The 23,531-nt window shown below is 53.9% G+C and overlaps 1 protein-coding gene across 1 annotated transcript; it reads left to right on the plus strand.

The window, feature by feature from the left end:
• The first annotated feature begins 9,348 nt into the window (after positions 1–9,348).
• On the plus strand, positions 9,349–23,484 carry DBH (dopamine beta-hydroxylase). The gene is made up of 12 exons (XM_064394121.1): positions 9,349–9,698; positions 11,700–11,846; positions 13,065–13,322; positions 14,698–14,874; positions 15,701–15,803; positions 17,025–17,191; positions 17,857–18,000; positions 18,095–18,133; positions 18,940–18,999; positions 19,679–19,806; positions 20,245–20,404; positions 22,746–23,484. The coding sequence occupies exons 1-12, from the start codon at positions 9,357–9,359 to the stop codon at positions 22,878–22,880; spliced, it is 1,860 nt and encodes a 619-aa protein (XP_064250191.1). The 5' UTR covers positions 9,349–9,356; the 3' UTR covers positions 22,881–23,484.
• Positions 23,485–23,531: the final 47 nt, after the last annotated feature.

Below are 23,531 nucleotides of genomic sequence, written 5' to 3' on the forward strand. Positions count from 1 at the left end.
GCAAGCTGGTGTGACAGGGGAGCACACTCTGCCCCAGCTCTCCCTGAGCTCTGCAGTCCCTGGTCCCCGGCTCCCTGCACAGCTCCCCTGGGCACAGAGGATGCTCAGGAGGCTCTGCCACCATCCTGGGCTCTTGCCACCAAGCTGTCAAACTCCTGGTGCAGCAGGGACCCTTCTGCAGGCCCCTGGATTGTCTCTGTGTGACTTTTGTCCTGCAGCATTCATTTCCCTGGCAGTGAAACTCATTCCCAAGAACTAACTTAATTTTTCTCATCAGCAGTTCCAGCCCATCGATACTTTTCTGTCCCTCTCAAGTGATGGGAATAATCAGTGTTTTTATAGCACATCTGCTCTTTTTGAGATGGTATCGCTCGTAGCACTCCTTCAATCTATACAGAGGGAAACAGTTGTATTTAATTAATTGCTCCCCAAATAAACTGATCACCTCCAGCAATTCCAGCACACTTTACATGCAGTTCAAAAGCCTGTGCAGAGATCTGAAAGGAAAAGCACTCACTGTGATGACAGGAAATGAAGGTGAGGGGAAAAAACACAGTTTGTCTTTAAAGAGTCTACTTAAGACAATTATTATTTAATTATTCTATCAAATCACTTAATACTGAACAGTGTTGTGGTTGCTGTTGGGTTTTTCTTCAAGGTTGCTTGAACCACGTGCAGAAGATGTTGAAGGGCTGTGCTTTAAAAAACACCCAACCAATTTTAGCTTTTTATTACTTGTGCAGGTCAAACGTCATCGTCTGGCAATTTGTCACTGTATCCTTGCTCAGAAATATGAACGATGGAGCTTCTCTGCTTGGCCCATTCATTTTGGTTTCAATGCCTGGCCTCAGGTACTGCAATAAACATCCTCCTTGCTTCCCAGGGAGATGTCAAAGCAATTCTCACGGAGCTGAGCCCAGGATGAGAAGCAAGGAAAAGCAATGTTATAACAAGGACTTAGCAAATGCTTGGGTTGCCTTGAGAGAGTACAGAGCTTGTTTTTTTGGACTTTAACATGAGGTTTGCTTACCCTGAGAGCAATTCTGGGAAATCAGAATTCTGTGAAGGAGAAAAATGTTTTTATAATGTACAAGACCTCCATGGTGAGCACGGTCTGGGCTGTGCAAACACGGATTCCCCAGACTTTGCAACAGAAATTTTTACAGAAGGGAAGTGCTAATTAGCATCCACAGTTTGGGAGCCAGTTGATAGCCTCGAGACCTGGCAGCTGGCCAGCCACAACTTTCATCAACCCCAACATTTGGGAAGTGTCCTGTGCCTGCCAAGTCTGTGGGATAAACAGACCCAGCAGCAGCCAGGAGCCAGATCATCTGTGGGTTTGAAGTGCAATTCTCAGGCTGTGCTCACCTTCTTCCCCCCACCATCACCACTGGGTCATTCCCAGTGTCAATCCTTCTGTGATTTTGTGCCCTCCCACTCCTGCAACCCCAAATTCTTGGTTTTCTCCTTTGACTCACAACTTGGCATCAAACTGCCCAGGAATATTTTATGTTCTTCCCATCACTCAGCATCCAAGGCTGCTTTCCAGGGTTTATTTTTGCCCCACCTCCAGCTTGCTCCATCCCCAGGGCAGGATCCCCTTTGGTTTTCCTGACCCTGGAGGAATCCCCCACCTGAGACTGATCTGTGAGCACAACCCACAGCCAATCCTGGGCACTGCTGGGAGCAATGGGCTGCTGTGGCACTGCCCAGCTCCCTGGGGGTATTCCCAGGGGAGCACACCGGCCTGGGGGATGCTGGTGATGTTTTTATCCTCAAAACTCCTTTGGCAGCTGCAGTGTGGTGGATGTGACACACACCAAGCGTGTGGCCTTCCAGAGATGCAATGAAACACACACTCATCTGAAATACAGCCGAAAAAGGGTTCTTAATATTGCTAAAGGATCCCACTGCTCATGCAGGGCTCTGTTCCACGAGGAGAACACAGAGTTAGGGCTCTCTAATCCAACTCTGCACATGGCAGACCCTGGGAGTGGGTTTGGGAACAGTGACAACACAACCTTGGCATCACCTGCCACTCTCCTTCCCCATTCCTAAGGACAGACCCTTTTCCTCAGCTTCTCTCTGGCATTTGTTTTTACCTGAAGCTCCCTGGCAGTGACAGGACCCCGTGTGTGGAGCTTTGCAGGAGGATGCAGCTGCAGCAGTTGCTCTGAGGCTCAGCTCACAGTGCCAGCCGCCCTCTGGTCCTCATGGAGGGACCAGCTGCTTTTCTCTGCCTCTTCCCCACGATTATGGAGGTTCCTTCTCTTGGATGGTCTCTGAGCTGATCCCAAATATTCATGGCAGCAGCCTGAAAAGTCCCCACTGCCTCCTCCTGTCCCCACTGCAGCACCTCAGTCACCTTCACTGGATTCAATTGCAGAATTTTATATTGCTGAGAGCAGCAGTGATCCCAGCTTTGTGCTCTTCCACAGCCACCTCTCTGCACCTGCTTTAGCCCCCCACGATGTCAGAACCACCTGGCTTTTAACACAGCCCCAACAGCTGCCCCAAACTGGCACCTTGCTTGGTGTCCCCCTTGCATCCAGTGCCATGGCTTAGGCAGGAGCTGAAGGTGCCCTGGGGACACATCAGCCACGTGTCACTCTGAGAGGTGTCTGCCCTTGAAGGTGACCACCTCAGGGTGCCAAAGGATGAACCTGACTAACACATTAATCCTTCCATGGGGGATCAATCCTTCCACGAGTATCTGGGCAAGGTTGGGAAAAAGGCAGAGCCTTTTGTCACAGCCTTGGAAATCCAAGGATTCCTGGAAAAACATCTCCCCCTTCAAGCTTCCTGAGCTTGTCAAGAGGTTTGTAGGGCAAACCCTCCCTGTACAGAAGCCACATTGAGTTTTCCAAAGGAAATCTCCTTTATGCACAATTTCTAATCTTTATTAGTCCTTCTGCTAAGCAGTGCACCACAAGCCTCAAGCAGCAGGGCCTGCAGCTTTGCCATCCAACGCTCCAGCCCTTTTCTAAGCTGATGAAGCTGCATCTCCAAACTCCTCAGGCTCTCTTGGCCCCGTGTCCTCTCCTGGATCTGCTCCTCTCTATGCTGGTCCAGCCTGCTGTGGGATCCTCAGGAAGCAGCTCAGGTCCAGAGGAAGAGCAAGAAGAAAGGTTGGCACTGAGAGCAGAGCCCCATGCAAGAGGGCTCAGCACCACCCACCCCCTGGAAATCCGCGTGCCAGGCAGCCCTGGAGCTGTGCCCACAGCAATTCCAGCTCCTCTTGCTGCCATTGCCAACCAAAGTGGAGAAGAAGTCTCCCCTGCCATTGCAGAGGTGGGAGAGAACTCTGCAGGGAAATTCTGAGTGGTCCTGTGAAATCAGGGGTGGCTGCTAATGGAGGAGTGCAGGGAGTTCTGTGTCTGAAGAGGGAATAGGGATTTAGTGTGGTTTTTAAAGAGTAAAACAGATCTTTCCTTGTGGAATTTGGGATTCTCCACCACAGGTTGGGTGATGAAGCTTGGAAAAGTATCAGCTTGGGTTCACAGGGAGAGAGAGAGAAGAGAAAATGAGTGGAGGAATGAATGGATGGATGGATGGATGGATGGATGGATGGATGGATGGATGATGGATGGATGGATGGATGGATGGATGGATGGATGATGGATGGATGATGGATGGATGAAAGGATGGATGGATGATGGATGATGGATGGATGGATGGATGGATGGATGGATGGATGGATGGATGGTGGATGGATGGATGGATGGATGGATGGATGGATGGATGGATGATGGATGGATGGATGGATGGATGGATGGATGGATGATGGATGGATGATGGATGGATGGATGGATGGATGGATGATGGACAGATGGATGATGGATGGATGGATGGATGGATGGAGGGATGGATGATGGATGGATGGATGGATGGATGGATGGATGGATGGATGATGGATGGATGGATGGATGGATGGATGGATGATGGATGGATGGATGATGGATGGATGGATGATGGATGGATGATGGATGGACGGATGGATGGATGGATGATGGATGGATGGATGATGGATGGATGGATGGATGGATGGATGGATGGATGGATGGATGATGGATGGATGATGGATGGATGATGGATGGATGGATGGATGGATGGATGGATGATGGATGGATGGATGGATGGATGGATGATGGATGGATGGATGGATGGATGATGGATGGATGATGGATGGATGATGGATGGATGGATGGATGATGGACAGATGGATGATGGATGGATGGATGGATGGATGGATGGATGGATGGATGATGGATGGATGGATGGATGGATGGATGATGGATGGATGGATGGATGATGGATGGATGGATGGATGGATGGATGGATGGATGGATGGATGGATGCTCATCCCATGGTGGAAGGTATCTGGAAGGACAAGAATGAGCTGACACATCCACGGGCTGGGAATGTCACCACAGGTGAGCATGGAGGGTGGGAAAAGGGAGGCACTGGTGGATACTGGGAGCTTGGGGTTGCACCTGCTGGGGGAAGAGTCACCCCCACTGGGAGGACTGGGCCAAGCTTGCCATGCCTCTCCTGCAGAGCGAGGCTGGAGCAGAGTTGGTCCTGCCTGGAGCATCTTTTGCGGGGACACGTGAATCTGTGTTCCAATGCGTGGAGATGGTTATTGCAAAGCCACTTTATTTCTGGTGTTGTTATTGGCAGGGGAGTGGGAGTGCAATACAATTTTAGCCACCCTGATGTCTCTGTGTCCCTTACATCCCACCTCCATTCTAGAGCAGCTTTTTCCTCACATTACATGATCCTTTTGACTGTACAAAAGGGACTTTTTGCACCTGAAATGGTAAAAAATGAGCTGGTCCTGCAGAGCAGGGTCAGGAGTGGGCAGTCCTGGGAGAGTTGATGTGTGTCCCCACCACATCAGCACCCCTGGCCCCAGCAGGAAGCAGGATTTCCTTGCATATGGCAGGAACAGGGGATGACCAAGACCTGTGTGAGGCTCAGAGAGGAAGAACTTGCTCATGGAAAAGGATGCCCATCACACCAGGAGCCCAGCCCAGCCCTCAGGCACGAGCAGAGCAGGAGCAGCCCAGGCAGCAGCACCTTTTTATTCATTTAAAAACATCCCACTGAAGATCAGGGTGAGTTTCCAGAGCTGCTGAGTCGGAGACCACCCCTCAGATAAACTGCACTTCCCAAAGCTCACTCAAACCTCTCCCACCTCCCACTGGCACTATCCCCTGGATCACACAACGCTTCATAAACACACCCAGAGAACGCTTTTGTCTCTTCCTGTCCTTTTCAGATATTTTGGGTATTTGTGGCAATCTCTCCTGTTTATATAACAAAGCCACAGCCCAGTGTTTGTGACACCATATCCATGGAAACCCTAATATAGCATGCACAGGCGAGGAGATCTCATTAGGTGCCTGAGCTAGCGCTCAGCACTGGGGAGGGAATTTCTCTGGGATGCTCTGCTGGGAAGGGGCCTGGCTGCTCACCCAGCCTGGAGCACCTGGCAGGGCAGTTTCACCTCCCAGAGAGCAAACAGTGCTTTCCTTTGGGTCATTTTGGCCTTTCTCCTGCTCATCACCAGCTCGCCGTGGCTCAGCCCAGACATCCACCTTTGGCTCTGCAGATCTGTGGGTGCATGGCTGGGGCAGGGATGGAGCTTCTCAGTCAGGGCACTGCAGTCCTCACCTTCAGTGCCAGAGCAGGAGCAGACACTGAGCTGTAAAGAGCAGCTCAGGTTCTGTCCCTAATTTGGGGTGAGTGGCTCAGTTTGGAGGTCTGAGGCTGGTTCCCCTTTGGATGTGATCCTCATGGGGAATGAGGCAAAAGAAAACCTGGTCCTGAGGAAGGCAAAACAGGTTGGGAGAAAGCAAGAAACTGCAACAAGCAGAGGCTTGGCAAGAGGGATTGTTACGGCATTTGTGCTGTAAGGCACAAACTCAGGGCAAGGAGGAAGGAATGGCTCTTCCCACCCATCCCTGCTGGATCAGTCACCTCCAAGGGTCCAGGGCCATTCCCACCTGTCCCTGCTGGATCAGTCACCTTGAAGCATCCAGGGATTTTCTCACCCATGCCTGCTGGATCAGTCACCTCCAAGAGTCCTGTCCTGGCTGGCGCATGGCACATCTGTGAGTTAAAACAGCTCAAGCTGCTGTCACACATGGAAGTTCCCTGTAAAACCTCACAGCTTGCTGTGGCCCAGGTGACACAGGGACACTAAAGCTACTTTAGAGAGGGCAGACACTCACCTGTACCCCTGCTGGGCAATTGAAACTCAGATTGGCAGCCCCAGTGCCCTCCTGGAGCATAAAAAACCCCAGTGAGCAGCCTGCAGATTCCTTATGGAAACAGGACTGGGCAAAGAGATCCTTTGGGAAGGATGATAAACAATCTCCCCACCCTGAGGCGTGATGGAACAGATCCTGTGAGTCGTGGGCTGCTCCACGGCCCTGATCTGCTGGCTGAGAGCTGGATTTGGCCAGAGGAGTGGCCCACATTGACCCCTGCAGGGTCACCAAAGCTGAGCATCCCCCGGTGTGCCAGCCCACCCTTCCCCTGCTCACACCCGGCTCCATCCTGAGTCAGACCCTGCCAAAGCTCATCAGCACGCAGGCAAATTCGATCGTGGGGCTGGGCAGGGCTGAGCACAGCAGAGCCCCGGGGCTCGGGGAGCAGACACAAAGCTTCTCTGCCTCCCCTCCTGCCCTTGCCCAAATTGAATTTCCATTTCTGTTAGCCAGGCAATGGATTATAGCTCGGGGGGGCTGCTGCCTGCTTCAACCCCTAATTCGGAGCATCAGTTGTGTTTAAACCCTGTACCTGTGAGGCAGCCTTTGTTCCAGCTCTCCCCGGCCACCAGCTTTGCAGCCAGGCTGCTGAGAGGAGGGAAAGCCACGGCTTTTTGTCACCGGGAGGGTTTGGGTGTGTGGCTCAGCAGAGCTGGGATCAGCAGCTCCCGGGCTGAGCATCCAGCCCAGCCCAGCCCTGCCTGGGCTCACAGCCTCCTCCAGGTGCTCCTGGGCATCTTTTCTGCTTTTCTGCCTGGAGAGGGGCATGAGGGCTGCGGGGACACCCGAGTGCCATCTCCAGCACAATCCTGCCGGCATTCCCTTCCTCAGGAGCTCCCACAGGGGCACACAGTGGCTGCTCTGCCCTGGAGGGAAGGGCAGGACCCACGGCTCCCACCCCACAGCCCTCCCGTGGGACGCTGCTCCCAAATGAGTTTCCCAGTCAGGAAACTCTGGCGTTTCTACATCTCCTTGAAGTCTTAAAATAAACACCCCGAGCAATGAGTGCAAAGCTGGATCCTCGCTTCTTGCCTGGATTTATGAGCCACGACTCGGGAGAAACTGAAAGGGAGGAAAGAGGGACATGTACATAATTTTTTTCCTGTCTTCAAATAAATTCTCAGTGCTTATCTGCAAAGTTCAGCTGTTTTCAAGCTGACCTGCCCGTGTTCTGCTGTTCCACTGCAAATTCCTCGTGTACAGGAGAGCTCAGGAGCTCCACTTGCACACGCCAGCAACCTGGGGTTTCATCTCTGATAGAGGGAGGCAGAGCTTGTTAGCTGAGGACCCCCTCCTGCCCCCGGTGAGGATCACTTTGCCTTCCTGCCGTGCTTGGCAGCTCAGCATCTTCTCTTTACAATGAGGAAACGAAGCCAAGAGAGGAGGACAAGTGGGTGAATCTGCTTGGAGGAGATCAGGGATAGGGAAGGACAAAAATCTGTTCTATGGGGCTTTTGTAAGGCAGCCAGGCTTGTGTAATGCTGGAGCACCAGGGCTGGGGGATGAGGGACATCCATCTGACACCTTCGGTGTGTCCAGGAGCCTCCGGGAAAGGGGAAAATGCTGCATCCTCCTTCAGGAAGGTGAAGAGAGCCGTGGCTGGGGTGAGGTGCAGATCCAGTGAGCAGAACCCCAGAGTTGCCGTGCTGGGAGCATCCCCAGGCATCTCCAGCGATCTCTTCCTATCCATGAGTGCTTTTGAGTCTTTTTAGCAGCTGTGGGAGGGCTGGTGTGGGACTGGGCTGTGCGCTGGGGGAGGGATGGGGCTGAGGGATGCTCCTCTGGGAGAGCTCAGCTCTCCATCCCTCCCTGTGCTTACTTGGCCTTCTGCCTGCTGGGGCTGAGCGAGAGAGCAAACCCTGCGAGCAGCAGGTCACCGGCAAGGAGAGCCGGCCGGGATCAATTGACGCGTTCCTGAGTAATGGCTGAGCCTCAGGACGGTGAAACCTCCTCGGGTTTAACGTGGAGATGCTCGCCTTGATGACTCATGAAAACGCCGAGCTGAATCCATTTCCTCTCCTTCCCCAGGGCTGGGGGAGGTGGATCTGCCCCTGTGACATTGCTGCAAGGACCAGGAGGAAAGCCGAGCCCCGAGGGGACCCCGCACGATTGATAAAACAATGCCACCGGCTCGCAGGCTAAAGCCAGGCAATGTGTGTTTGTGTGTGTGTGTGCATCAAAGAGCTCCAGGCAGTTCATTATAATTCCAATTAACGTGGGAAAGTTAATAACTGAAAGAGAATCCATCAGATTTTAAACAAATGGAAAGTGGGAGGGAGAGAGGCTAAAGGGGTCTTTAAACTGGAGCCAAAGTCCCAAATAACAAATATTGAATATATCCAGTGGTCTAGGCAGGTGGGGGTTCAATGGGCACAAAGCAGGGTGGGAGAGGAGCTGGGCTTTGCTGGGTTTGAGAGGGCCAGAATTAAATCCCACAAAGGCCAAAAATGAGAGCAGAGAGGAGAGGAGAGGAGAGGAGAGGAGAGGAGAGGAGAGGAGAGGAGAGGAGAGGAGAGGAGAGGAGAGGAGAGGAGAGGAGAGGAGAGGAGAGGAGAGGAGAGATCTCTTTTCTTGCTGTTTTCGGGAAATCAGCATTTTCTCTGGCACTGAGCTTTGCAGGGAGAATATTTCAATCCCTGTCAGTATTATTTAATGCCTGGGAGCTCAGACAAGGCTCAGGGTCCTTTGTTCTCATGTCTGGCCACCTTTGGGGTGATCCCAGGCTGGGTTATGTGGACACCCAGGCCAAAGGCACCACGAGCAGTGCAGAGCATGTCCACGAGGGCTCAGCCAGAGCAGCCTGTGAGCAAGCAGTCCTTCCCAGGCACTAAAGAAGATTTAAGAGTGAATCACATCAGCCCAGTCAAACCCAATTGCTATTGATAATGTCCATGTGCAATTAGAGCCAATTAAGGGGAGACAGCAGATGACAAGTGTTTGGCCAGGAGCTGACGGGGGGTCAATACACCAGTCCAATTTCCCAACAACTAAATGCAATTAAAGACTATCACTTACCCAGCTTGCCCGGGAGGGCCAGCACATAAATGGGCACAGCCAGGTGCCGGGTGCTGTCCTGGCAGGATGCAGAGCTCCAGGAGCAAGCCCTGCTCCTGCCCCAGCCTCAAGATGCGGGAGGTGGCATCCATGTACCTCACCATGGTGGCAGCGTTCCTGGTCATCCTGGTGGTGGCCCTGCAGGGCTCGGCGCCCCGCCACAGTGATTTCCCCTACAAGGTGCCCCTGGATCCCCAGGGGCTGCTGGAGCTCTCCTGGAATGTCAGCTACCCCGAGCAAGCCGTGCATTTCCAGCTGCTCATCAGGGAGCTGCAGTTCGGGCTCCTCTTCGGGATGTCGGACAGGGGCGAGTTTGAGAACGCCGACGTGGCCGTGCTCTGGAGCGACGGGCACAACTCCTACTTTGGGGTGAGTCGCCTGAGGGTTTGCGTGGGTGCTTTTGGGGCTCCCTCCCTGGCAGTGCAGCTCTCTGAATCTAGCTGGTGCTTTGGTAGAGTGGGGTACAGGGTACCAGAAGGTCTCGGGGGTTTCTGCCCCAGGTGGGATCCATGGTGGGTTTGGCATGGGGATTAAGCCAAAAGAGAAAAGAATAAACACAGCAGCACATCAGCAAGGCTGAGGGAGCCAGGAGCTGGGTGTCTCTGCTCTGTTCAGCTGCAAAGACACACACATCAACACCCTGCTTCACTCGTGTGCTGCTGCCAGCCACATTAAAATTTAACCACAGCTCCCATTAATGGCTCTGAGACAGGGCAAAAGTCACCAGGCTGAGAGGCTGCTCCTGCCAGCAGGAGGAACCCAGCTGGGAGATGCATCCAGAGGGATCAATGGGATAACAGGGCAGCCTGGGGTGCTGTCAGAAATTAAAGGTGCAAATGTATTTGGGAAAATTATTTCAGTTGTGTTGTTTGCTGTTGCTGCTGCAAACTCCATCCTCCCTGTCGCTGTCTGTTTGCTGGGTTCCTGTCTGGGTGGTTTTCCCAGCCCTATCCCCAGCCCACCACATCAGTCTGATTGAGTTTGTGCTTGGCTGCAGAAAGAAATTCCCATTTTTGCCCATGTGAGGCTTTCCAGTAAGTTAAATTTTACCTCTCTGCTTACTTCAAATTAACCATAAAACACATTCTTTCGCAATCAGCCGCAATGTGATCCGCAGTGCAATGAAAGCATGAAAAGAAGGGTTTATTATCTGCGCTGTTTTCCTGCTAATTACCAGCCTTTCAGGGTCTGTGGTGGGCCAAATGCTCCAGGATTTCACAGCATCATGTTAAGAAAACATAAAGGATCATTTCTAATCTGCCTTCCTGTGCTCACCCAAAGGCAAACAGAAACACCCGGCAGCGCTCGGGTTTTCTCTTTCACTTGGTGCTGAACAGCATCCTGCAGGAGATCTCTATAAATCTCTCCAGCTCTGCTTTTCTCTCTCCCAGCAGCTTTTCTTCTGGATAAGTGTGAGGGCTGTTAAAGAGATCCACATTTGTTCAGCCCCCCATGTACTATGAGATTAACTTGCGCTCCGTATTCCTACAAAAACAAATGTCATGAGAGCTCCGTGGAGCTGATTTCCCTCTCCCCCTCTAAGGACAATATGTTCTGGAAATATGACTCTATAGCTCTGGCTGAAATGATGCCAAGTTGCTTTATCCTTTTTCTTCTGGTTTTTCCTCCCAAGATAAGAGAAGCAGTGCCACTTGTGTGCATACAACCAGCTACTTCCTGGATGCCTTTTCTGAGTAAACAGGAGACCCACAGGAGAAACAAAAGATCAAAGAAACAACCCTAATCAAACCCAAATTATCACAGGATTTTATACTCCAAACCTTCAAACCCCGAGGCACAGGAATACCCTGCTGCTTTGCTTCTTGGGGTGGCTTTGTCACCATCCTCTACAACAGCGGGTTTTGGGAGGCTGTGCTGGGCTGCCACAACAATCTGACCACCAAAAAAATTAAGGATTTTGCAGAAAATCCTTAGCCCAGCAAGAGTCTGATCTTAAATTGAGGGAGGCTGGTTTGTGCCAAGCGTTTTGCAGAGCCCAGCACCCCCTTCCACAGGGTCCCCCCAAGACAAACACACCCAAAATACAGCACAGACCAATGCAACACCTTCACTTGTCCCTGGTGGCTTTCCTTCCTCCCTTCCTGACCTTTCCCCACTCACATCTCAGCTTGTAAAGGTCTTTCTGCAGCCTGTTAGTGCTGGGTCAGGTGTTTGCCAGGTCTGTCTGAGCACCAGGGATCCTGTAGCAGAGGCCATTCCAGCACGGATCTGCCCAGGAGATGCTGGAGGTGGGTATGAACCAAAGCACAGGCATCCTGCAGCTCTGGGGTGCTGAGGGTGCACAGAAGGATGACCTGTGGTACCTCTGGAGGCGCCTCCTGGCTGAGCAGGCTGTTCTTTCTCCCACAGGATGCCTGGAGTGACGCCAAGGGGCAGCTCCACATGGATTCCCAGCAGGACTACCAGCTCCTCGGGGCTCGCAGGGCTCCTGAGGGGCTCTACCTGCTCTTCAGAAGAGCCTTCAGCACCTGTGACCCCAAGGACTACCTGATAGAGGTATGGCATCACCCTCACCCCCAGCCCCATGCCAGCCCCATGCCAGCTCCAGCCCTGTCCCTCTTTGGGCACAGCATCAGGTGTTGGTGCTGTGTGAGGCAGGGAGGAAGCGAGCTACAGATGTCAGCCCTGGCCCATGAGTAATGTTTGGCACCAACTATTCACAACCCCTTCAAAAGCTCTCTCAAGTGGAGCTTTTAGCTCGTTTGCATCATCAGCTCCTGTTGAGCATGCATTGGGTCTATATAAATCCTTCCTGCATCACTCTGCTTGACAGTCTGGAGCCAACTGTTGGGAGTGTCACGAAGAGGGGTTGGTGTATCAACAGGAGGCAAACAGGAGGTGGTGACAGGAGCTGGGACAGAGGGACAGCAAATAGAGGTGCTGCTCCGTGGTGTCTCCCTGGCTCTGCACCCACCACTCCTCTCTGAGCTGGGATTTGGGGTAAACCTTCCCAGTGGGGGATGTCAGACAGCTCTGGAGCTCAGCTACAGGCCCTGGAATCAGTGCAAGGCTCATCTCACATGAAAGCCTTTGTGGGCAGGATATTTTAGAGCCAACGTGGGCACAGAGTGTCCTCGAGTTTTTGCTGCTGGTGCTCAAAAGCTTCTCTTGTGGTGAGAAGTGTCTGCCGTCTGCCAAAACACTGAGAGCCCTGGAGGGAACAATCTGTGTGTGTGAGCCACTAAATCACTTGCTGGTCTTTATTCTCTGATCCTTTAGGAAAAGATTGTTCTCTTTTTCCTTTCTCCCTTATCTCCTGTCCAGAGCTCTCAGTGTTCTTGCTTGCAGCAGACTTTCAGCAGAGCTTCTTGTGGTTCCTTCCACCTGAAAAGAAGCTGGAAGAAAAGGGAGGACTTCAGGGAGAAGTTTTGTTTCTGCTGTTACCCCCCAGGCTATTGCTGGGCTGCCGGGGAGGATGAGCCCTGCACTGATGGGTTTGTCCCAGCCTGGAGCTCATGAGGGGCTTGGAAGGGGCAAAGAGGATGTGTCACCCTTTTGGAATTGATGGGGAACCTGCTAGGGAACACATCAGCCAGAGAAACACCTGGAATGTAGAGCTTTCCTGGGACAGCACAGCAGAGTGAGCTGCTGCTGCAGTCAGGGTGGGATCACAAGACCCAATTCTGGCTCCATGCCACCAGTGCTGGTGCTAATGGTCCCTGCAGCTCCTGTTCTGCATGAAAAACCCACAGATCTATTCTGCTCTGGCTTCAGGACGGCACCGTGCACCTGATCTACGGCATCCTGGAGAAACCGGTGCGCTCCCTGCAAGCCATCAACATCTCTGCCCTCCACGGGGGGCTGCAGAGGGTGCAGCTGCTAAAACCCAACATCAGCGTCCCCGAGCTGCCCAGAGACATGAAGACCATGGAGATAAGAGCCCCAGATGTTGTCATTCCCAGCCAGGAGACCACCTACTGGTGTTACATGGCAGAACTCCCAGAGGGCTTCCCCAAGCACCACATCATCATGGTAAGAGGCAGGAGAAGAGGGCTGCTCTCCCCAGGGTGGGTCAGTAATTGTGTTCACATCCTGCAAATTCCACCTCACAGGGAGGCTTTCAGGCCCTGGCATCCAAATGCGGTCCCAAAACCTCTTCCAGGTCCACCCCACCAGTCAGTAGCAGCCTCTTGTCTCCTAAAGTGTCTCAGCAGGAGGGGACCAGGTAATGTTTTCCCACTTGGCACATCCAGCAGGTTCCAGGGCAGGCTTGGAGATGACTCCCTGCAGAAGGAACAGACCCACAGCAGGATTTTGGCACACAGAAAGCCATAAGGACCGTAAAACCACAGGAAACAAAGAAACAGGGCTGTTGAGAGCAGGGCAGAGCCAGCCAGGATGGAAACTGGCATCTAAAGGATGAGGCATAGTCCGAAAAAAGAGAGTTACAGACGTAAATGAAACTTGTGGGCACTGCCAGACGTGTTGCTTGGGCCATCTCCTGCAAAGGAGAGGCAGAAACCTTCTGGCAACCCCGAGGAAAGGATGGGAGAGCACCCAGCAGGTGTGGGGGTGGCTCAGGGGGTGACCTGGCACATCCAGAGTCAAAACCACACCACGGGGATGAGGAGAACCTGCAGACACCCGAGCTGCAGCGAGCGCTCGGTGATTGCGAGGGGAGAGACGGCGCTGCAAAGGAAGGCTCAGAAGGAGGATTTTCTCTCTGACAGATGGTGTGAAGTGAATCATCTGTGTGTAAGTAAGAAGTGTGTAACTCCTGATACCTTCCCGCTGCTGCAGATCACTTCTGCAGCTGGCACTTTTAGCCAGAGATGTTCCTCAGGCTTGAGTCACTCTCTCTACCCCAAATCCCCCTCGCCATGCCCCAAGCAGCTGCTGGACAGAAACTAAACCTGAGGGCTGTAGGCAGAGCTACAACAACAACACAGCCAGGACTCTCTGTGGGAAAAAGCAACATCCCCAGGGCCACCTTTACCCCTGGTAAAGGACTCAGTCATCACAAAAATGACCAAGATCTTCTGCTGATCCCCATCTCTTGATGGAGAGAGGATGAGCTGGTTCTCTGTGGGTTCTGGTGGGCTCTGGGTTGGTCCCTAAGGCAGCCAAGAAATTAAATATTTCCACAACTGACCTAAATGCTTCTTGGGCACTAATAACATGTTGTTTCCCCTTTGAAGTACCCAAGTGCTTAACTCTGCCATGAACAAAACATGAGGGGAAAGCTCTTGGCCCTTGGTGTCTCATTCTCTGAGCAACCTTCCCTCCCCATCCCGTGGCAGAAACTGGTACCAGCTCACAGATACTCCTGCCCTGGCGCCTCATGGAGCCTGCAGGCCCCAGGGATGGGCTCTCAGTGTGTCCTCTCCTCCTTGGACCTGCCTTGCAGTACGAGCCAGTGGTGACGGCGGGCAACGAGGCTCTGGTGCACCACATGGAGGTTTTCCAGTGCGCGGCCCAGTTCGACAGCTTCCCCCTCTACAACGGGCCCTGTGACTCCAAGATGAAGCCAGAGCGCCTCAACTACTGCAGGCACGTGCTGGCAGCCTGGGCCATGGGGGCACAGGTGGGTGTGACAAGGGGGACACGTCCCCCTGGGTGACAACGGCCCTGCGGCCTCCCAAACCGTCCCGGTGCCATTTTGGGGTTGCCCCATAGGGGCTGCCTTCACCCTGGTGTCTGCTGGGGTTTGGCTTCAGGCCTGTCTGAGCTTCCCAGCCCCTCCTGGGTGTGTTGGATTTTCTGTCCCCTGCTTTCCTCCTCTTTGGTGCCATAAATCAGTGGGGTGGGACACTGGAAGAGCTCCCCAGGGAATGGTCATGGCCCCAAGCCTGAGGGAGCTCAAGGAGGTTTTGGACAACACTCTCAGGCACCTGTGGGATTCCTGGGGCTGTTCTGTGCAGGACCAGGAGTTGGATTTTGATGATCCTTTTATGGGTCCCTTCCAGCTCAGGGATTCCTGGGGCTGTCCTGTGCAGGGACACGAGTTAGATTTTGATGATCCTCATGGGTCCCTTCCAACTCAAGGATTCCTGGGGCTGTCCTGTGCAGGGCCACGAGTTGGATTTTGATGATCCTCATGGGTCCCTTCCAACTCAAGGATTCCTGGGGCTGTCCTGTGCAGGGCCACGAGTTGGATTTTGATGATCCTCATGGGTCCCTTCCAACTCAGGGTATTTTATGATTTTATGCCAACATTCAGGTGTTGTGCCACTGCGTGTGGAATGAGAGAAGCTTTTGGAAGCAAGGGCAGCTCCCCAAGCACAACCAAGGGCACAAGTCACTTTCCTCAGCCCAGGGTGTGGGTCAGGATTAAACCCACACATTCCCTTAGGCTTTCCAGCCTTGTTCCCATGGAAAGCCACCCCTAACACCCTCCCTTCTGCTTCCAGGCTTTCTATTACCCTGAAGAAGCAGGTCTTGCCTTTGGTGGCCCAGGCTCCTCCAGATATTTGCGTCTGGAGATCCATTACCACAATCCCCTGGTGTTCAAAGGTGAGGGGCTGCCCGTTGCTTTACCTGTGTGACCACAGCAGGAGAGCTGGGGGAATTCCAGGGAAGCATTGCCACCTTCTGGGGAGGCCTCTGGCCTAAACCATGGCCCTGTTCTTGATTTTGTGGAGAGCTCATGGTCCAGATCTGTCCCTGCAGGAAGAATCCATTAAAGCCCCACCATGCTGCTGCTTTTCTGGCCACAGCAAAGTCATCCTCACTGAAGTGCATGCCCAGAGGTGGGGAAGGATGCTTGGGAAAGGAGCCAGCAAGGCAGAAAATTGCCCTCACAGAGTCCCTGCAAGGATGTGATCCAGGGCAACACTGGGATTCAGCTGGGCTGTCTCAGGAGTGCCCCCAGTTTCCACACGAGGTGGTGGGGAGTGGCTTCATCAGCTCTGTCAGTTGGTTATGTTGATTATAGATTCAGTGGGTCTGAGCTCAGAGCAAGAGTGACAGCAGTGCCAAGGCACCAGAGAGACCAGGCTGCCTGGGGAGGGGGGATGTGGATGTTGTATTCCTGTTCTCCTGCTTCGATAACATTGTCAGGAGACACATTGGAAAAAAAAGAAGGATTCCAAACAACCCAGTTTCTTCATTAACATAAAAACAAGCAGCTTCTTGACTACCCAAGGATATTTTTAGGAGGCCAGAGCATATGTACTGTGGATCAATCATAGCACATTCGGCAACTTGAGAAGAAACATGGCTATAAATACAGAGTTCACATCTTCCATCATTCATCTGCTTTTGCCTGTTAACCAATAGTGTCTCCCCCGTTATTCTTATCCCTGGGTGGGCTCCAGCCTGGAGACAGAGAGCTCAGAGCTGCCCTGAACCCCTGCTGACCTACTGACCCTGCTCTTTCCCTTTGGGATTTTGGGATTAAAGAAGTTGCAGTGAGCCACATTCCTGTGGGAGTCCTCCAAAGCACTCCAAGCTCTGTCCTTCTGCTTTGGGTTTTCCAAAGGCACCCCTTACCTTGCTGTCCTGGGACAATTCATCCTCAGCTCAGTGCCCTCACCAGGGAACCAGGTGCATCTGGGGCCACTCAGTGAAGATTGCCACAAAAATCTATAGGATTTAAAACAATTTTAAACAGAGGAAGGAAGCTGGGAGCGAGAGGCTCCTCCACATCAGCCCAGCATCGTTTTTCACCTGTCCTTGTCTTTCACCTTTTGACCTGGTCCCTGCAGTGACTTGTCCTTGTCCCCTGGCCCCCAGGTCGCCGTGACTCCTCGGGGATCCGGCTCTACTACACAGCCACCCTTCGTCCCCACGACGCTGGAATCATGGAGCTGGGCTTGGTGTACACCCCAGTGATGGCCATTCCCCCTGGAGAGGACAGCTTCATCCTCACGGGGTACTGCACTGATAAATGCACCCAGCTGGTGAGTGCCTGTCCCCTCCAGCTCTGCACCTCAGGGGAGAAATGCTGCCCGTGGTTTTCCCTGGCTGCAGGCTGCCAATTTGAAGTTTTAAACTCACCGTGAGGAAAGAAAAATCTGCTGTGTACAATAAACAGAGAGCAGCTGGTTGGGATGTGCTGAGTCCCCCTGGAAGCAGCTCTCCTGGGGAGCCATCTGCTCCAGCTCCCCGGGGTACCATTCCCATAAAACTCACTGCCGAGCTGGCCGTGTCCCAGTGGTGCTTTCCCTCACAGGGCTGGGAAAACTGGCTCCTGCTCCCGGGGAGCTTGCCAGGAGCTCCCTCAAAGATGGTTCCAAAGGGCCCACCTTGCTCTCTCAGGGAAGTTTTGCTGTGTGTTTTTGTCGGGTTTACCCACAAGGAATCACTGGTGCCACCACCAAGGAGGGCAGGGAAGGAAGCAGGATCTGCCTCAGCTGCTCCTGCCGCCCTGGAGCATTGCTTTGGCAGCAGTGAGGGTTTGTGAGCCGCTTTTCCAGGGGTACAGCAATCCCCTAAACCCCGTGTGAGAACCAGAACAGGGCCAGCGAATTCCCAGCACACAGCCAGGGGATGTGAGGAGGGGATGTGAGAGGGAACAGGGCTCTCACAGGGGCTTGAGCTGTCCTTCCTTCCTTCCTTCCCCCAGGCTCTGCCCGCCGCTGGCATCCGCATCTTCGCCTCCCAGCTGCACACACACCTGGCAGGGAGGAAAGTGGTGACGGTGCTGGCCCGGGACGGGAGGGAGCAGCAGGTTGTGAACGCTGACAGCCACTACAGCCCTCACTTCCAGGTACAGGGGCTGCAGGGGGCACGGCTGGGTGTCCCCCTTGGGCACAGTGCCGCTGTGGCACTGCTCTGATGTGTCCCCTCCCCTCCCTTCCCAGGAGATCCGCATGCTGAAGGAGGTGGTCGCAGTTTTCCCGGTGAGTTGCTCCAAAAAATGTTCCAAACAGCACACCCTGATGCCATGGCCCTGAGTCCCCTGCCTCTTTCCATCCCCTCATCCCATCTGGGGACTCCCAGGGGGGCTGACTGAGGGTCCCTGGGTCACATCTCCACACAGATTCTTTGGGGACAAGCAGGCCCCCTCTCGTATGGCACAGAATTGGTGTGTGGGCAGCCAGGAGCTAAATGAGGCTCCTAATTAAGCTGGGCTTCGTCTGGCAGAGGGAAGCTCCTCGGGAGGGTGAGGATGAACCACGGTGCTGCCCTCTGGCCTTGCTTGATGGAAGGAGAGGAAGAGATTCGGCATCAGAGTGGGAGTGGGTGGGAAAACAGGAGTGGAACCTACCCCAGGACTCCTCAGATGGGGAAGGAGCTGACTGCAAAGCTGGGGGCAGCTCCTGGAGCTGCTCCTGGAGCCCCACGAGGCTGCTCAAAGCACCCAGCACCCGCTGGAGCCGTGCCCAGGCTGTGCCCTGGGGTGTCCCCGTGCTCCTCAGCACTGACTGTGGCAGGGAGGCTCTTGTGCCATCAAGTCAGCTCCGGTTTTGGCACTTCAAGCTCTCGCCTAAGTGCAATTTTGAGGTGTTTTCAACCCCGCAGAAATCCTTAAAAAGCGAGGAAAGCAGGAAACACCATCCCTGGGATGCAGCCCTGGGGAATCTCCGCAGGGGATGCAGTTTTAGCAAGGACTCCTGTGGGGTTGCAGGCTCCTGGTATGGGGAGCAGAGATTTTAAAGTGGAACACTCCCTAACCCCTAAATTTTCCTGTGTTTGAACCCCCCAGGGCGATGAACTCATCACCACCTGCACATACAACACGGAGGATCGGAGCAGAGCCACCGTGGTGAGTGCCCTGCCTTTGGGGGCACCCCAGGGTGGGCTGGGGGCACCCCCAGAGCAGGCACCTGCATGAAGCCAGGCTGAATCACAGCCAGAAGCAAAGGGAGGGTGGGAAGAAGGGAACTCACAAGGCTCTGCTGCCTGCAGCGGGGATGTGAAGGTGCTAATTGTGAAGGAGCATGTGTCACTCTAATTCCCATCACAAACTGTTCCACCAGGGATTAATTGTAATTAAAGAGAAGTGGCATTTTTTGACAGTGCATGTTATTTCCTTACATAGGCAGCGGGGAAAAAATATAAAAGAGCCTGTCAGAGGTACCATCAACAGGGACAAGTCTAAATATAGTAGAGGGATTATAGGAAATCTGCATTTTAATGTAAACCACACGGTCTAGCCTGGAGGTCTGTCCTTGCACAGAGGGCAGACAAGCAGAGAGCTGCCCATGCCATGCACCTGAAGGGGTGTGAATACCTATCTCCATCATCTCTATCTATCTAGAGATCCAGATATAGATCTAGACAGATTTTAGATACAGATCTAGACAGATTTTAGATACAGACCCATGTGAGTGTGCAGCCAGAGGTGTGAGTGAGCTCTGTGCCCCCCTGCCCTCCCTGCCCCTGTGCAGCCCCAGCAGGGCACAGCCAGGCCTTGCTTCCATCACCTTCCTGCTGTGCCACAGGGAGGGTTTGGCATCCTGGAGGAGATGTGTGTGAACTACGTGCACTACTACCCCCAGACCCAGCTGGAGCTGTGCAAAAGCGCCGTGGATCCGGGCTACCTGCACCGCTACTTCAACCTTGTCAACAGGTAAAGAGCCCTGCCCAGGGGGGCTGGGGGCACGGGGACCACTGTTCAACAGCCAAACCCAGGGTTTGGGGGATGGCTGTGTAGTGAGAACTGCCAGGAATGGAGGGAGAGACTTCTTAGCAAGAGTCAGCGTGTGGCTGAGTGCATAAATGCAAAATGTTCCTTATAACCCGAGGCAGACTGCAAGGATCCACGCCAGGGGAGGAGGCTGCAGCCCATCCACCCATGAGGAGAGGGGAGATGCTGACCTTGCACAGGGCATCCTACCCATGGGATGGTCCCAAATCCTGCTCTAGAGGTGCTGGCTGCTGCAGGCTGTCCCTGTGCCCAGCGCTGCCCTCAGAGCCATTCCAGGTTCAGGCAGGGAGGAATGGGTCACACCCAGCTCTGGAAGGGCAGAGCACTGCTGTGCTTCAGCCTGGCCTTTCTCCTGCCCAGGTTTAACGACGAGGAGATCTGCATGTGCCCACAGGTGTCTGTCCCACAGCAGTTTTACTCCATCCCCTGGAACACGTTCAACAGGGATGTGCTGAAATCCCTCTACGGCTTTGCTCCCATCTCTGTGCACTGCAACAAATCCTCTGCTGTCCGCTTCCCGGTAGGTACAGCCTTCCCAAAGCTTCCCTGCACAATTCCCAGCTGTAAGGTTGGGTCTGTGCTGCTCAGGACACATCCAAACCCAGCAGGCTCAGGGCAGGGGGCTGGAGCTGCCTGGGAATCCCTGGCATCAGCAGGACACAGAGCCCAGCCCAGCCCTGGGCTTAGACAATACATCAGGAGCCCACCATGGATGCTCCCAACCAGATCCAATTAGGAGATGCATTTGCATAAAGTGATTTAGAGACTGTTTTTGCTGACTGTTAAAAGTAGGGCCATATCCAAGGAGAAACGTGAGGTGGTTTTTAGGACTTTGGCAAATCACCCCAGGTCCCAGCAGAGCGAGCTCATTACACACAGCATCTGTGCAGCTCCCAAATGTGGTGATCCAGCAAAACGTGAAGGATAAAGGACTGGGAGGTCTTGAAAATAAAACCAGGCCCAGAGATGAGGAACATGATGATGATGGTGGTGAAGATTTAAAACCACTGCTGGCATCAGCCTCCAATGCCATTTATCAGTGTAATAAATTCAGATTATACCTTTAGCCTGGATCCAGTGCTATCCACTGCAGCACAGGAGCTGCTGAGCTGATTGCAGGGATGACCATCAGCTTGCTGCCACTGTAAGTTCCCTTTAGCAGAGTTTCACTCTGGGGTGGGCAGAAACCTTTCCATTTCCCTGGAACTGGTCACCAGGCACCTCTCAGCCATGCAGAGCTTTGCTGCAGGGGCAGAAGTGGTGCGGAAGTTTAGTGAAGCAGCATAATTATGAATTAAACCTCGTAATTTATGACCCAGACAACTTCCTTGATTTCAAGAGAGGTCTTGGGGGCTGTCAGGAAGGGGCTCGAGCAGTCCAGAGGCAATGCTGGCACAAAGTGGGTCATGAGCATCGCAGTGAGGGCGGAGGAGCCTCCGCTCCACTGGTGTTTCAGAGCGAGCCCCACTTGGAGACATCTCATTTGTTCCATGCTGTTTCTGCCAAGAGAAAAGCACCAGCTTCTAATTAAGCTCATGTTTTTGCAGTTCAGTGATCCCAAATCTGATGATTTCTGGAAGGAACTGAGTGCTGTTAATTACTGAGCCAAATCTCAAGGTAACACTTGTGAGCGGCAGCGGGGACGGTGCCGTCCCCAAGTTCCCCTGCACCCACAAGGGCTCACAGTACACTCTGCTCAGGTTTCAACTCGAAAGCACTGAAAACAACAACTATCAAGACACTCCACACGCCTTTGATCTCTCCAAAAAGCAGGCTCGGGGTTTGGGATGTCTCAGCAGGGCAGACGCCGCAGCAGATGGGCTCAGGGCTGGAGCTGAGCCCTGGAGCAGGAGCAACCTGAGGATGCTGAACTGCTCCCCTGAGCCATAAGGGCACAGGAAAGGAGTTGTTCCTCCAGCTGGTGCTGCTCTGCAATGCTGTCCCCTCTCTGATCACTCCCCACGAGCTTTGGAAAGGTCCCTCCATCCCACTCCATCTTTCCCCAGGGTTTTCCTGGTGCCGGTGCCAGCTCTGGCCCATTTCGCTTGACATACCAGGAGAAATTTCAGCAGAAAACACAAATTCCACTTTCATCTCGCTGATGACTCACGGCTCTACCTCTCCTCTCCAGACCTCCCTCCTCCTGCTCACGCTGTGGCTCAGCCTCTCGCTGACATTTCCGCACGAACACGCAGCTGGCAGCCCAGCCAGAGCATCGCCACCCCGGAGCTGAGCCCCCCGTGCCCCCCCAGCCCCTGCCCACCTCTCCACCAGCCACCAGGCCAGGCCAACATCACACCTGAGCTAGATCCTGCTCAGCAGGCTCAGCCCTGGGCACTGCCTGCACCTGGCAGGTCGCTCTTTGCAGGGAGCATCCCCAGGACAAGGTGTCACCACGGATGCACAGAGTGGGGGGATTTGTCCTGGCTGTGGTCACCGTGAGCCCTGATGGCTGTGACAGCCCTTCCATGGCACCTCAGCCAGGCTGCTGCATCCCTCCTGCTCCACGGGCACATCCCTGCTGGAGATTCCTGCCAGAACCTGCTTTTCCAGAGCATGGTGGGCCTGTGGCACCCCCTGCTTTGAGCTCTCTCCACCTGACTTGGCAGGTAACACTTTTTGGGGTGGAAACTCCCCAGCTGGGGTGGATTTGTGGAACACCTCAGACGTCTGCGCCACTCGGGGGATGTGTAGGTGCTTCTGCACTAGGAATAATTAGTGCTGTCTCATGAGAAAACACCCTGATCTGGGCTAAAACCCACTCCAGACGTTAAAACTCGTGTCATTTCTCCAAGCAGACAGAAACACCGAGCCTCCAACACCTTCCTCCCTTGCTCTCAGGGTGCTGACCTCTCTTGCAGGGCGAGTGGGAGAAGCAGCCACTGCCCAGCATCACCGAGAGGCTGCGGGAGCCCAGCCCTCGCTGCCCGCCCTCCCCGGGACCTCAGCCCGCTGCCCCCGTCCCCCTCCAGCTGGGCCAGCTCCGGAGGGACTGACACACCGCCTGCCACCAGGACGGCCAGCCCCTCCAGGCAGGAGCATCCATCCGTGGGGAACATCCCTGCCCACACAGCAATGCCCCGGCCCTGCCTCCGGAGGGGGTTCGAGCTCGTCAGGCAGAGTTCAGCAAGTCCTCCGGGGATGGGAAGAGCTATATTTAGTGTGTTATTAGCAATGCTGGCTCTGAGTAATGCTGCTTCCCACCCCCGGAATAATAACGGCGAGGTTTGCTATTGTGCAGCCCCAGGGAGGGGGGAAGGAGCTGGTTTGCCTGCGGGGAAACTGAGGCACGGAGCAAAGGGATGTGTGGGAGCAGCACAAAAGCCTTGCTGGTGTCCCACGGTCCTGCCTAGCTCAGGATGGCTCCACAGGTGATCTCCCATGCTGGCAGCTGTGGCAGGGATGCAGGGATGGATGGATGGAGGGAGGGAGGGGTGCCACAACACCCACCCAGCCCTCCCCTCCCTCCCCTCCATGCTCTGATTGTTCCTCTCGATGCCACCAGATGTCAATGGCTGGGAACAAACAGCACCTCTGGGATGGGGTTTGGAAAAGGGGAGGGGAGGAGGGGGAATGACAAATCTTTTGTCAGGAAAAATTGCTCCATTAAATATCTAAATGTAAAATAAATTGCTTTTTTTTTGCTG

The sequence above is a fragment of the Passer domesticus genome, chromosome 18 (genome assembly GCF_036417665.1).
Source record: "Passer domesticus isolate bPasDom1 chromosome 18, bPasDom1.hap1, whole genome shotgun sequence".
NCBI classification, from domain to species: domain Eukaryota; kingdom Metazoa; phylum Chordata; class Aves; order Passeriformes; family Passeridae; genus Passer; species Passer domesticus.